This window comes from Cenococcum geophilum (genome assembly GCF_001692895.1).
Source record: "Cenococcum geophilum 1.58 unplaced genomic scaffold K441scaffold_53, whole genome shotgun sequence".
NCBI lineage: Eukaryota > Fungi > Ascomycota > Dothideomycetes > Gloniales > Gloniaceae > Cenococcum > Cenococcum geophilum.
Window position 1 is genome coordinate 278670 of NW_027137611.1, and position 16095 is coordinate 294764.

Consider the following 16095-nt stretch of genomic DNA (forward strand, 5'->3'; position numbering starts at 1 on the left):
TAACCTATAAGAATTAATCTATAAGGACACCTATATAGTAACTCTAGCAGCCAGAGTCTTTAGAGCTCTTATAGCAATCATTATAGCATTTAATTTAGACGTTTAGCAAGGTAACGCTATTAACGTGTTTGTAAATAGCCTAATTAACAAAATAGTCTATATTAAGTATCTAGATAGATTTACTATTAAGGGCAAATGTTTACTACTATATAGAGCTCTCTATAGGCTTTAATAATTGCTATATCTTTAGTATAACAACTTTAGTAATTAACTTATTAAATTAGGGTTAAAGCCCGTTAGTAAAGAGCTGTATCTCTACTATAATAACTTACTAATCGTATTCTTCTACGTAGATAATATCTGCGTTACCTTTACTAAAGAAAATTAATTAGAGCTTTAGAGCTTTAAGGAAGCACTTATAAAGAAGTACGAGATAAAGGACCTAGGTAAACTATCCTAGTTCCTAGAAATTTAAGTCTTAAGAGACAAAAGTTAAAGAAAGCTATAGCTCTATTAAGACTCCTATATTAAGAAGATCGCTAATATATTTTACCTAACTAATATACGCTTAGTTAGTATACCTATAAGCACTAACGAGCTTCTATTTAACCTAGAGAAAGCTTTAAAGTAGGAGATCTACGTCTACTAAAGGATGGTTAGATTACTACTTTATATAACCTATATTATAAGACCTGATGCAGCTAGAGCTTTAAGCAAGCTATTAGAGTTCCTATAAAACCCCTTACCTCTTTACAACGCCGTAGCTCAACGAGCGATCGCATACCTATATTAGAATAGGACTTTAGCGATTAAATACTTAGGACAAAATATAGGAAGTTAAGCCTTTATGGGGGTAAGCGACGCGGTGTTTAGAGATAATTTAATAAGCAGACGTAGTATAGAAGGATATTTATTTACCTTATTTGGAGGAGTAATTAATTAGCGCTCTATAAAGCAGACGCTAGTAATAAAGTTAAGTATAGAGGCAGAACTTATAGCTCTATCCTATATAGGAACTAAGTTAATTTAGTAGAGTCGCTTCTTTAAGGAAATTAAATTATCCTTAGATAAGGAATAAATAATTAGCTATAATAATCTATAGATAATTAGACTGCTTATAAAGGACGGATAAGAGCTATCTATAAAACTTTAACACGTTAATATACACTGCCACTGGCTATACTAAGAAGTACGTAATAGTTAAATTAGAATTAATTGGACACCTACCACTGCTATAGTCGCAGACAGCTTAATAAAGGCCCTACCGTGTTAGAAGCATAAGGCGTTTATTTAATAATTAAATCTCGTTAATACTAAGGATCTAATTTAATTTAATTTGGATAATATTTTAACAAGGTAACTCTATGGGGGATTTCTTTAACTTAACACCAAATTGGTATCATGACTTTTTATTTTTTATTCAGCTGCTCAGTTAAGACTAAGCAGCTAGGGGGGTGTGTTAAACGTTGAGGTCACTGTCAAGTACCACCTTATAGCTCACGCCCTATTTCTTGCCATTGTATGTCTTACTATCTATTTTCTATTACCTATTCATTACCTATTACCGACTAAGTGGCAATGTAGACCTGGTGGCGATTGAGTAGTAGTTCCAAATCGTTGTCAGTGTCGTCGTCAGTATCGTCGTCAGTCTTTTGCCCCAACGTCATGTATATAGAGAGCTTCTAGAGCCAGCTTCAATCGACAGAGTTCTTATAAGTGACTTATCCGTCCGACAGAAGGGATATCTCTACCAGAGCTTAACGTTGCTCAGGGTGGGCGAAAATCATTATCGATTAGATTGATACGATACGCGATATCATATCATATCATATCATATCGATTGATTTTTTCGATAAACCCCTACCAAAATAATACACCCCCAATAGCCCAACCAATATAGCTCTAAATTATATAAATAGGGGCTTATTTTATAGCTCTACTCTAAAACTATAAAATAAGCCCTTATTTATATAATTTAAAGCTATTTTAGTAGAGTTAATATGGGGTATTAGCTTGTGTACGCGACCGGCTCGTACGCATTTTTCCTTACTAAAATATACCAAAATACCCCTTTTTCTACTACCTATAACTTTATAAACTTTTAATAAATTTTTATAAAAATTAAAACATAACTTATCTAATACTAAAATTATAATTTTATATTGTATAATTACAGCACCTATCGTACCAACCGCGTGCTTACGCGCTCGGTACGCCGAGTACGCGTTTACGCGTTTGGTGCACCAACCACCCACTTACGCGTCTGGTGCACTTCTAAAGCACTAACTAATTAGGGGGGAGGCGCATCAGTATATAGACTACGTAGTCTGCTTTATACAATTGACAGTCACCACCGTCTAAATGAGCATACGATACTATACGTATTTCGTGCCCCTAGACACAACTTACTTATACCATTAAATTAGTACAAACACTAATTAGTAAGCGCGCACAGATCAGCAATTACTTAACACCTCCCCCCGAGCAATACTTAACAGCAACTACCTATTTATATCCTAGTATAACCTGCTAGAAGGTCGGAAGTTGGGGATTACGGACCTATTACTAACTCTGTATACTTATTTAAGTCTTAGTATAGTTTACTAGAAGTATAATAGACACGAATACAGACCTATACAGGAACCCCCTACCCTTAAACCTTGAACCCCTATCCTTACTATACCTCCCCTAGACCCCTTACGGAGACCTCTTACCCTTCTATAAACCGCTACGGACCTATTAATTACCTTTATGGACCGTTACAAGCCCTTATAGAAACCCCCTACCCTCCTATAAACCCTTACGGACCTATTATCCGCCTTTACGGACCACTATAAGACCCTTCTACCCGCTACGTACAATACTACACAGTATAGCAGATATTAGCAAGTAAGTCAGCAAAGGTTAAAAAAAAGTGAAGTTAAGGAGTTAACCTTACGTCTATAAACGACGTTAACGACTATATTTAATTCAAACTCCTTAAATACGGATACTTTAAGCCTATAAACGATGACATGTAGGAGCAATATAAGGAAGACTTTGCGGACTTTACGGAAGCTACTTTTAAGGCCTATAGCCTTATAACCATCCGTAACCTATAAACCTTCCTCTGTAACCACGGCGTATGGGTTAAAAAAACAAACACGTTACTATTATACGGTCTTTATATAATGCAATATATAAGGAGGACCAAATGGAATAAACTAAGGAAGAAATCCTAGACCAGTTTAATACTACTAAGGAACTCTTTACTTCTTCCAAACTTAATATAATCGCTAGCCTTATACCTAACCCACTTAACTAAATTTGTTTTACAGACCCAAACGCCTTTAGAATTAATTTTACGGGCTAGAGTATACCTAGTACCTAAGTTACGGACCGTAATACCCCTGTAAACCAAAATACGGACTAAAACACTTTCGCTGCTTAAGCCACAGATCCGCAAACTACATGTCCGCAAGCTACAGATCCGCAAGCCACATATCCGCAAGCTATAGATCCGCAAGCCATATATCCGCAAGCTACAGATCCACAAGCCACATATCCGTAAGCTATAGATCTACAAGCTATAGACCCGCAACTTACCTAAGTAAAGACCTATGGCAAGGAACTAGCTAACCTAGCTAAGCTCTATACCGACGAATCTAAGTACAGCGGTAAAAACAATAACTTTAACTTTAAACTAACCATTTTTATAGACCTCTATTAGAAGGCTAATATTCCTAAATAAGAGTTTAGCCAAGCCTACTCTACTATGCTATACGGCCTAGCACTTAACTACTATTACACCAACCTTAAGAGCAACCCCCTTGGTGTCCCCTTTAATAAGCTATATAAAGCTACCCATAACTACTTTAAAGGACCGGAATATAGGTATAATATCCTTACCTAATGGAATGCGACTAAGCTATAGACCATAATTAACAAGAACACCGAAAAATCGACTATAGAGTGTCTATAAATCCTTATTAAAGACCTCCGGCACCTATAGCATAGCCTTAACGCCAAGCTTCGAATAAACGACTTCCTATATAATAAACTTATTACGGCTTACTAGGAAGTAGAGCCCTATAAGTACGCCTATTATAAGCCTATAGACACCTTAGCTGGCCTTATTAATAACCTACGCTCCTCTATTATAATATACGAAGTCTTAAACCCACTAAGCAGCACTTAAGCCTTCGCTACGGATATTTAATATCCGCAAATAGACTTAGAAGCCTATTTTACGGACCGCCGCTACCGCTAGTAGTACCCGTACCGACCAAACCCCACCTGTAACCCCCGCAGTAACCCCTATACAAAAGCATATCTACGCAGACGAACTAGCCAGAAGTGCTTTATATGCGGCAAGGAAGGATGTTAGTCTATAAGGCATACCTAGAAAGAACGTAATAAGTCTAAGAAGAGACTTAATAACCAGATTAACTAGTTCATTTTAAAATATAAAGGAGAGGAAGTAGAGGAGCCCCCTAACGAGTTAATAAAAGCCCTTATAATTGACTTTAACTTAAACGCTTAGGAATAGGAGACCTTAAAGACATTCCTAACTACTTTTAGACCTTTTACGGACAGTTAAGCCTTTAATACTATAACCGTATTAGCTAACCGCTCCTTTATACACTTAATTACACCTAAAAACTGGCCTATAAGTATACCCGTTGGACCTATTATGGATATTATAGACCGCGAATAGGACCTATTTGCATATATTACTACAGAACGCTATACCCCTAAAGAATTCTATGGCGTTATAATCGATATAGGTGCCTTTAAGAAGTCTACTATAGGTTACGGACAATACCTTATATATAAGACTACCGTAAATAATAATATGGACATTAACACTATATAAGCTGGGGCCGTAAACGTCCAATTTAGCATTAGTTTAACCGCATTAATTAGATTAGTTGCAGTTAAGACCCTAATTGGCCTAGTTAACTTCCATATAGTAAAAGCGGATACCCCTTTCTTACTTTGCCTTACGGACATAGACAGGTTATAGGTTTACTATAACAATATTACGGACACCTTAATCGGCCCCGCAACTGCCCTAGGAAGTAAGTATATTACCCTACTAATTATACGACGATTTAGATACCCGTTTCTTATATAGGGAGAGACTTTACGGACCTATATTTAGGAATCTTTTGACTATAACCCGTGCTACCTTACTAGTACGGAGATTCACTGTCTGCACCGCCGTTTCGGCTACTTATTAGCCGAAAAGCTATATAGAGTCCTTAAACGCTTTAGACACGACAACGTCGACAGGAAGGCAGTTAATTACCTAACTAAATACTGCTCCTTTTGCCAGAAATACGGACATTCTCTAGGCCGATTTAAGTTCACCCTTTATAAGGACCTTAACTTTAACCATTTAGTATACGTAGACATTATATATATTAACGGCAGCCTAGTATTATACATAATTAACGAGGTAACCCGCTACTAAGCCGCCCGTTAGTTGCAAAATATATCCGTAAAATATACTTAGGATATTTTATGGACTTGCTAGATTAATATATACCTTAAACCCCCTGAGTATATTACCCACGACGCTAGTAGGAACTTTATTAGTAAGGAATTCCAACAGTACGTTATAGCCATGGCTATTTTAACAAAAGCCGTTCCAGTTAAGGCGCACTAGTCCGTTAGACTTATTAAGTGAGCTTACCTAGCTTTATAGAGAGCTTACTAGATTATTATAGACAAGTATAAGAATATCTAAAAAGAACTGGCTTTATAGATGGCTGTAAAAGCCGTTAATAATACCGCTAGCCCTAACGGACTGGTACCTACCCTCTTAGTCTATGGAGCCTACCTAAGGATAAGCAAACTGGACCTTCTTACCCCGTCTGTTACGGATCAAGCAGCTATAATACGGAAGGTAATAGCCGAAATAGTTAAATTACGGGCTAAATAAACTATTAATAATGCTTTATACTACCGCAACGGACCTAATATAACCCCAGTATATAACCTCCCGCTTAACTCTAAAGTCCTTATATGGCGGGAAAGTGGTAATTGGACTGGACCTTACCGTTTACTAGCCGTAGAAGACGAGACTTACTATATACAGCTCCCTAGCAGACCAATAAGCTTTAGAAGCACGTCCGTAAAACCCTATTTTCGGTCTAAAAACACCTATGACGTTAAGCTAGACGAACTAGAAGCAACCGCCGAACTAAATAAACTAGAAATGACTGCCGAATTAGATAAACTAGAGGCACCCTTACCTACCCTAGAGGTCCCCTAGAAACCTACTAAACCTACTAAACCTACCGTAAAGCGTGGCCGAGGACGCCCCTATAAGAATCCCGTAATAGAGAACTACCTAACCTCTATAGGTACATCCGCAAAGCAATCTCCGCCTATAGATATATTAGTTCTAGTATAGGAAACCCCTTTTACGGACTTATGGCGTAAAGAGATTAACGGACTACTTAAAAAGGGTGTCTTTATAATTATAACGGAGAGAGACGTTCCGCAAGGCGTCCGTATATTTAACTTACGCTTTATTAATAAGATTAAGCACCCTAGTACTAATAAAGCCTTTAAGAAATTAAGGCTTATTATATAAGCTTATAACAACTAGGGAAAGGACCTAATCCTTACGCAATCGCCTACAATTTAACGGGTTAGTTAACGGATTATACTCGCACTTACGCCTAGACTATAGTAAACTAAATCCGTAGCCCTTTACTTATGGGATATCTTATAAGCCTATATATAGTCTAATACCTACCTAAGCAGGGATATCTTTATATAACTACCTTATAAGCTTAACCTATAACTAGGAATAATTTTATGGGTTATAAAACCTCTTTACGGAGTACCAGAAGCCGGAAATTATTAGTTTAAGATATACTACTAGCACCACGTTAGTAAACTTAAAATGGAACAGTTGACCTATAACCCTTACCTCCTATACAGCCCATTAAACAGCCTTAGTATTATTAGACTCTAAATAGATAATACCCTCTTCTTAGTAGACCGGACATTTGCGGACGCTAAAGAGACTAAACTGTAAGAAGCTAAGTTTCTGGTAAAGCCGTAAGAGTAGTTAACTAAGTAGACTCTAATTAAGTTTAACGGAGGCTTAATTATATAAAAGGGCAACTTAATCTAGCTAACCTAGGAACGCTAAGCTTAAAACCTAAAGCTTATTATAGTAAAGCCTACGGACCTTACTAGTTCCCGCGAAGAGACCTATAAGACCGTAAATATAAAGGACTAATACGCTGTATAGCGTATAAGAGGCGCCTATATTGCTATAGTCTGCTAACCCAAATCTGCCTATAACTTATCCTTTATGGCCCAGGTAGTAGATCTATAAGAAGAAAATATTAAGCAGCTTAATAAGCGTATTTAGTGGCAAATTAATAATATAGTAAGGGGACTTACTTTTGTACTACTAGACCTAAGTTCCCTTAGCTTACTAGCATTTACGGATACCTCCTTTATTAATAATAAAGACCTATTATTATAAATCGGCTTTATAATTATACTTATGGACTATAATTAGAACGTAAATATACTATATTAGTCTTTAATTAAGTATAAACAAGTAACCCGTAGTATACTAGCTTCTAAACTATATATACTAGCTTATAAATTTAATATAGCAGCCGCAATTAAATTAACGGTCTAGAAGATTCTATAACTAAAGCAGTTACCCCTGGTTTTATGCACCGATTTAAAGTCCCTTTATAACTGCCTAGTTAAACTAGGTACGACATAAGAGAAGAGGCTTATAGTCAACCTAATGTGCTTATATTAGGCCTACGAACGACGTGAGATTACGGAGGTTAAATAGATTAGCAGTGGAGATAACCTAGTAGACGCCATAACTAAGGCAAAGCCGTATTAAGCTCTTAAAACCCTAATTAATACAAATAAGCTTAACCTAAAGGTCATAGAATGGGTAGAGCGAGACTAACGGAGTATTTATGGTTTAGCCACGGCCCGTCAGAAGGCCGTATAGTGCATTCACGGCCCGTTAAAAGGCCGTACAGTTTATTTTACGGACCGTAAGCAGGACTTACAGCCAGCTTAGAGCACTATTTGGAAGGCAACCTAGAAGGCACCTTAGGAGGGATTTCCTATATATTTTCTTATGTGTTTTATAATTCTATTAAGACAATTACAGAGGCTATACATAAGTGGTTTCATTTTCCAAGTACCGCTAGTATATAATTATAGCACCTGTTATACCAACCGCGTGCTTACGCGCTCGGTACGCCGAGTACGCGTTTACGCGTTTGGTGCACCAACCCCCCGCTTACGCGTCTGGTGCACTTCTAAAGCACTAACTAATCAGGGGGGAGGCGCATTAGTATATAGACTACGTAGTCTGCTTTATANAATCGACAGTCACCACCGTCTAAATGAGCATACGATACTATACGTATTTCGTGCCCCTAGACACGACTCACTTGTACCATTAAATTGGTACAAACATATATAAAAAAAATATAATATATAGCTATATAATAACTTCAGTATTAATAATTTTAATAATTTTAAGTTTTATTAAAAAAGTACTTTTTAACTTAATATTAAATATATATATATTATAAATATTACTTTTTTTTTATATAAAATTATTGTTTTAATATTAAATAGGTTATATTTTTATTTTTATAAAATTTTATAGAAAGATTATAGAGTTATAGATGGTAGAAAAAGGTGTATTTTAGTATATTTTGGTATATTTTAGTAAGGAAAACTATATATAAGCCGGTCGCGTATATAAGCTAATACCTTATATTAACTCTACTAAAATAGCTCTAAATTATATAAATAAGGATATATTTTATAGTTTTAAAGCAGAGCTATACTAGTGGGGCTATTAAGGGTGTATTGTTTTGATAGAGTGGGAGATGCGCGATGTTCGGCTCTGGGCGAGTTACCAATATTTTGCGACCGATAGTAAACACACCCCCAATAACTCTACCAAAACAGCCCTAAATTATATAAATAAGGGCTTATTTTATAGCCCTAGAGCAGAGCTATAAAATAGGCCTCCATTTATAAAATATAGACCTATATTGGTGGGGCTATAGGGGGAATGCAAAGAAAATATCATGATACTTTGATCGATACGAAATATCGTATCGATCATTGATTATCAATCGGATCGAGATAAGATTAGATTTTCGCCTACCCTGACGTTGCTTTATATACTAAAGTAGTATTAAACCCCAGTGAATATGACTAAGATTAGGCGTCCTTTGTGTACGTCTTTAGGTGTAACCCCCAGCCTATAAATACTTATTTTGATAGTATATTGATCTGGAAGGGGGCCTCGGAGGAATGTGGGGGTAAGCCATATAATTGGCCGACGCCAGGTGCAATATCACGCCTATAGCGTGCTCGAAAACTTCCAAGTCGTTTTCTTCTGTAATAAGAAGCGCAGTCGCTTTAATTTGGGCTATTTAGATTTAATTTATAGGCGTTGTGGAGTTTATTATTAATACATAGAAGTCTAGGTGCAAGTGGCTCGCTTGGGGGGGTGGCTCGCTTCCTGGGGTGCGACGTTATCACCTACGTTGTCCGATTTGTATTATACTACGTACAGTACTGGCGCACGCAGCCGAATAGTTATAGTGCCGACACCTCTAAGAGGTCGGTAGATAGATGTTAATTTAACACAGGAACACCCTCTAGTGAGTGATATTCACCGAAGATAGCGCCACTGAGACCAGAAGCTTAGCTCACCATGGGACTCGCACCCCCCCTCTAATACGACTATCCGTCCTAAGGAAAAACCCAAGAAAAACCCCAGGGCCCCTAAGAGAGCCTTTCGATCTTCCGCGAGAAATGTGGTAACCCCTGTAGGATTCGCACCTACGCACGAACTGATCGGATGNCCATGCCGACGTAGTGCACCTGGTAATCTCACCACTAGACCACCGGGACCGGTTGCGTGTGTATTTTGGGGATACTTGCGGCTGGCTATCATTATGCGATTAGAGAGAGAGGGAGAAAGAGGTCTTGTGAATATGGGTATAATATTCAAGGACGCCAATATAGACTTTGGTGCTAGTGTTGTTGCTGGTGAAAGGCCTGCCTGAATGACGCCGTTTTAGAAATATCACTTATCAATGTATAGGTATCGAGGCGAGAAATCCTAAACGCAGTCCACCGATGCTGTGATTGAAAAATGGAAGTGTTGTTTGGAGTTTGATGCACCTCACTCACTGGCCTCACAAACATGGTATCAACGGTGCGTACTAGTTTTCAGACAGAGAATTTTATTACGATTAACACTAAACAATTCTAGATGCGATTATGCTTAAAATCCCAATCCTGACTCCTTAATCCTCTAAAAGCAAAACAAAACCTCCAGCATCAACCAAAGCGCCACCTCGCTATGCAAGCAACGCTCCAAACAAATGCTACCACCAAGATGCCGTCAAGTCAATCGAACGATCTCCTAACAACCATACGAAATGCGCATCCCAGCCGCAGCCGCAATCGTCGCATTCTCCCCCGGATTCCGCTGCTGATACACAACCGTCCCACCAACCCCATTCCCATTCTCCGCAACCGTGAACTCAAAATCCCTCATCTCCGCACACGCGCCGCTATTAACGACAATCGTCTTCGCGCTCTTGGGATCGCTGTCTAGAGTCACCGTGCCGAATAACGTGGTCGGCTTGGGCGCGGTGCCCCAGGTGTCGGTGGCGGTGATGGGCTTGGCCGTCTTCCACACATTGACCTGGCGGGAGCGGTCACCCGCTACTTTGTAGCCGGCCGGGAAGGCGAATTCGAGCTGGCAGGCGCCCTGCGCAGTGGCGGGGATGTTGGCGAAGTGGGCGTATTGGACGCGGGCGGTGTAGATGCAGAAGTCGGCTGAGGCGGGTTGGGCGGTGTTGCCGTAGGGGGTGAGCTGGTACATGGATGTTGGGTAGGTGTATTGGCAGGAGCGGCGCTCTTGGGCTGGGAGGGCGGATGTGAGGCCGAGGAGAGAGGCGGCGATGGTGAGGGAGATGGTGGTGAAGTGATGCATGGTGAGGTAATTGGAGATGTATACGAAAATGTAAGAGCGGTGGTATTGCTAGTTGGAAGTGTTGGAGCAGCGAGTGTTTGTAGTGCTGAGACGGTATGAAAAGACTTTAGAGTGTAGGAAAGGTGTTCAAATTGTGTGTTCTGATGATGAGAAGACTTAGAGTGGAGGTGCGACCCATTCTTATAGCTAATGAGTTGTAGGCGTAAATGCGACGATTCCTTAGCATACATAGTGGCATAAAGCGATTGCCCCCAGCTGTGTAGTCGCCAGAAATAGTTTTCAAGTTCATGGAGGCTGGTGCTAAAAGCCAGAAGGGCCAAGATGGTGAGGAACAACCAATCAAGGCGTCGGAATTGCGGGCGCAGTCGCTCGCTAGATCAAGCTGGAAGACTCCAATTCGACGCTTCGAGGCATCCGCCATTTTGTGGCGGAACCCGGCTGAGAACTCAAAGCCGCAGTAGGAGGTCAACAAAGGCAGCCACGCGGCGCAGTCGACTTGTTTGCAGTCTTGGTGTTGATGTCGAGGACAGTGACTGAGGTGCGTACAGGCCGGCTAGACCACGCTACCGTGTTTCATCGCGTAGTGGTATTATAATAGCAATTATCGTTAACAATAAAGCAATTAGATTTAGCTCATTAGGCGCGAACCCGGGCTCATAACCTGTTAAAATAAGGTTATGGAGCTGAAACTCTATATATTGCTTATTCTCTATATAGGTGGTTAAAGAGATTTTAAGGAACTTCGACCGCCGGTCAAAGTTGTCTAATTGGTTAGATTCCTGCCAAGAGCTTTCTCCTACAAGTCTTATCACGTGATATCATTGCGGGCTTGTTTTCCGATATATACCACCGTATGGGTGGCGCAAGGTCGTAACAGCCTTATATAAAGACAAACTAATAAGGAGGGAAAGAGCTGAAAGCCTAAGGTGCTTATAAGGAAGTACTAAGTCTAGCCTTCGGCTCGGCCTTGGCTACCATTAAGCGGCCCTTGGCAATACACCTAAGTAAGGGTTAAAATAACCCTTATATTACCCCCCCCTTTATTAGGGCTGGCCCCTAGCCTATATAGAGAATACAGGATATAGAGCTCCCCCCTTTCCCCTAGGTTCTACCCTAAACTTAAAAAAAAATAACAGATTAGAACAGAAAAAAGGCAGTAATTCTTATATCCAGCCTACAGTTAATCGGGAGCTACTAGAATTTAAAGCTATAGCTAGTAAGGCTATAGCTGCCACTCCGAGAACTAGGAGCATTCTGAGCTTTGGCACTCGCACGAATAAGTAGAGTAGCAATGGCGACAAAATGTATGGGCAAACGTCGCGCAGTTAGCTGAAGTCCTAAGTGTTGCAGTTAGCCACTGGGCGGACAGATGGCAGTGCAAGTGGCAGTGCAGCTGGGCCATCAAGCCATAGATCAATGAACACACGAGTCCGTTCGACGTATAAGCACGGTTTATATATATTTTGTATATATGTCCTTGTAGTAACTAAGGTAGACTAATATTATTCGAAACATAATTGCTGTGGATATATCGCAGAAAAGACAGTCGGGCTATTTCTAACGATATAAACGAGTGCAATTGGAACTTAGGACTTAGGACTTAGGACGCATAACACAACAATCACAAGCCCAGCCGCACATTTCCAAGCGTTTCCCCCCTGAGGCGCAGCATCAAACCCATTCTAAGCGCCCAAGCCTCTCCACAAACACCCACATTCAAACGATCACACTCGGATTCTCTACTTTCCTTCGCGCAGTCCCAATCCCATTAATTCCCTCCTGCTGCCCCTCACCCAACCAAGGCTTCTCCGCCTCGCCCAACATACTCTCTGTCATGAAATAAAACACATGCCCAACAATAATCAGCACAAACGCAATGGGATACATCCAGTGAATATGCAGCCCAAAGACCTTAACTCCGATCGCTACGCCCCAGAAATTACCCGTCAGCAGCGAGATATTGAAGAAGGCAGCCGACGAGAGGCGAAACAGCAGTGGGGCGAGCGAGTAGAAGATGAAAAGCACGAGCGTGTAGCCGACGATGTAGCCGATGACTTGGCCGTCCCAGGTAGCGCTGCGGAAGGATGCGCGGTCGAAGATCCCGGCTTGCGTCCCGTTGATCAGCATACCCCAGAAGGCGAGCTGCCCGATTACTTCGTACATGGGCCGCTTGGAGACGAGGAACTCTTCGAAGCAGTTGCTGAGGCCGTAGAAGCTAGCTCCGAGTAGGGCGAAGAGGTCGCCCTTCAGCTGGTTCGAGGCCGGGTAATTGTTTTGCCCGGTGATGTGGTCGGAGGCGAGGAGGATGCCCACACCGCCGACGCAGAGGAGGATGCCGGCGTATTGCGTGAGATGGTAACGCACGTGGAGGAAGATGAGCGAAATGACGACAACAACGACAATGGCCCAGAAGTTAATCAGTTGGGCAGAGAGGATGGTGGTCTGAGCTACCGGTTAATTTTCTTATATATAAAGGGTTCGAATGATTAGGAATAGTGGTTTAGTAAAAATATAAGATCAAATGGAAGGACGAACTTACATAGCGATACGCCAGTACTACGAAGTAATTCCCTTCAACGTCCATAAAGGCAAGGATGAAATACCTCCATCCATCTTTCATAATCAACTTTCCCCACTTCTTGAAACCGTAGCGGTACAGCGTGACGCTCGTGTAGACAGCATTAAGAAGAACGTAATTAAAGAAGGTTTGGAAAGCAGGGATGCTGGTCCCTTTCATGGAAAGAAGCGACGAGAAGGTATTTGTGCTTGTGATGCACACAGATAGGACCTGCCTGTTCAATGCGTGTCAACTTCTGATTTTTAATTTCTAATATTCTATTTCTTATGGTTGTGTGAACCGTCTTTGTGGGGGGCAGATAAGTGAAGAACATACCCTAGTAATAGTACAATCCAAAAGTCCCTCGTCTTCAAATAATTGAACCAGCGCCTCTTGCTCTTTTCCTCCGTCGTAGCTGCATTGCCTTCTCCACTCCCGCCTACCAACTCAGGCACGCCGTGCGCCTGTCCTGCAAGCCCATTTCCAGAGCTGCTGTCCGACGCCGACGAGCCCTTCGGTCTGACCGGGATTTTATCGACCTGTTCTACAGGCCCGATATCTGCGCCTTTGTCCAATACGCCGTTATGCGATCGGGAAGCCATTGCAGTATTCGTGAGTGATTTTCGCGTTGCTCTGGTCGCACAATTGAAATATGGGAGTTAGGAATAACTACCATGTGCTTCTCGCAGGGTTGTCCCAGCAAAGTATGTTTGCAAACTAGGGTTGGAGCTTTTCAAAGTCAAAGCGAGCGCAAAACTCTAGAAGTCGCTCACTGTGTCGCTGGACTGATAAGAGAAGCAAGAGAGGGGGAAAGACGCCCCATTTTGCAGTCCCGTGTAAGGATTCGGGCGAAAAAACATGNTGGCTTGGCAGCTGCGTCCGTGCTGCATTCTCATTGGATGGTGCAAAAGCTTGGTTGTTGATCGCGGCGACACTTTGTCGAAAGGCGGCTTGGTTGCGGGGCGCTCCGCTTCTAGATTCCCGGGTTGGCCACATGGCGTTTTTGCTTTTTGCCATGTGGGAACTCGGAATTTCGCTACCCCCGCCACCATGACTAAAAGTAAGGTCTAAACTACGGGTTAAATGGCTTGAAATGCCGGACTGCGTTCTCTCCAATAAAAACCTGCTTGCCTTCTCCAACGCCAATTGACTATCTTGACAAGAAGCCGTGAGTAATTGTTGGTAGCCCATCAGGTAAGTTATCAAATCCTTTTTGATGAGAGCCTGCCTTAACGCTGTGGGAGTCCTTCATATGCTCCACAAATCCCTCAAGGTCTTCATATACTTTTGGTCGCACTCCCAGCAACTTGACAAGAAGCCTTCAGTAATTGTTGGCAGCTATCAGGTAAGTTACCAAATCTATTTTGATGAAGGTCTACCTTAATGCTGTGAAAGTCCTTCATATGCTCCACAAATCCCTCAAAGTCTTCATATACACATTGATCCCACTCTCAGTAACAATGTCCTTTGGCGTGTTCAAGTTGGTTATCCTAGTTATGCCACGAGACATCCTCACAAACAACACTTTCGCAGGCGCAGTATGTCCATTGAAGGGACTGGCCCTTGGGGCAGTAGAATGTTGACTTGACTCCTAGGAGGAACCTGCACTACCAAGTGCGAATTCCACCAGTCCACTGAGGCCTTTTTGATGTTAGCTGTATGCACTTGAATAACTGAAGTGAAAGGAAATAAATAAAGAGATGTAGTTTACGCCACGCCTATATTTCTTTTGATCAACGAGAATTGCACTCACTTAGATTTCCGCCCTGGCCACCAGGAAGAAAGATCCAGCCCTCGAGTGAAATGCCACGCAACGTGAGCGACTCGGCACTCCCATTCTCTAAACCGCATGCCGCAGAAACCACAATGTAATGCAGGGCCGTTCAGGCCCAAAGGGGGAGCCTGTCGTTCCCACTCCTTTAATATATCTTCAATGTTTTTAAGCTTCCCATTGCCTCCCTTATGGTGTACACGTTGGATATGCTGCTTCAAATGATCCTTACGAGTAAACGTTCGTTCTTCTTCAGGCTTTTAAACGCATTCGAGATAAGAATGATTGGACAGGTGCTCGTTGGAAGGCTGTGTCTCCAAGCAGAAGGGCCATGTCACAGGGTAAAAGCCACTGGGGACGCATACTCAGGTTCTTGCAGTCACATGAACGGACTCTTCGTGTCATTTCCATTCATACCTTGTCGTATATGGATTTCCGCAGAATGTGCAGAAGAAAGCTGGCCTTTTGGTTTTCAAAGCGTCTTGCCTTTTAGCTTTATATCGCTCGTTGGACTCCTTTATGGAAAGATATATATTTTTTGATTCCTTTATAGAATTTTTATATCGTCTTCTACCACGTCGTGGGGTGCGACCCAGAGAGTACGAGAAACTAGCATGAGATGATGCGGATGCGGATGCGGATGCGGAAGATTTAAAAGAGCTAGCATTGCTGGCCACATAGGTGTCGGAAACCGAGTCGACCATGTCAGACTCATTTTGCACCTCGTCAGTATCAGGGATTCGTTGTGCA

General features: G+C 41.5%; 2 protein-coding genes across 2 annotated transcripts; both read right to left on the reverse strand.

The window, feature by feature from the left end:
- Window positions 1-10441: 10441 nt before the first annotated feature.
- On the reverse strand, window positions 10442-11017 carry K441DRAFT_680808 (uncharacterized protein; the record flags this gene model as incomplete). Its single annotated transcript, XM_067651403.1, has 1 exon — window positions 10442-11017. The coding sequence occupies one exon, from the start codon at window positions 11015-11017 to the stop codon at window positions 10442-10444; it is 576 nt and encodes a 191-aa protein (XP_067499258.1).
- Window positions 11018-12460: 1443 nt separating this feature from the next.
- Window positions 12461-14388, reverse strand: K441DRAFT_667099 (DUF914-domain-containing protein). Its single transcript, XM_067649764.1, has 3 exons — window positions 13911-14388; window positions 13557-13809; window positions 12461-13459 (listed from the first exon to the last, which is right to left on the reverse strand). Exons 1-3 carry the CDS (start codon window positions 14174-14176, stop codon window positions 12734-12736), a joined length of 1245 nt encoding a protein of 414 aa, XP_067499259.1. The 5' UTR covers window positions 14177-14388; the 3' UTR covers window positions 12461-12733.
- Window positions 14389-16095: the final 1707 nt, after the last annotated feature.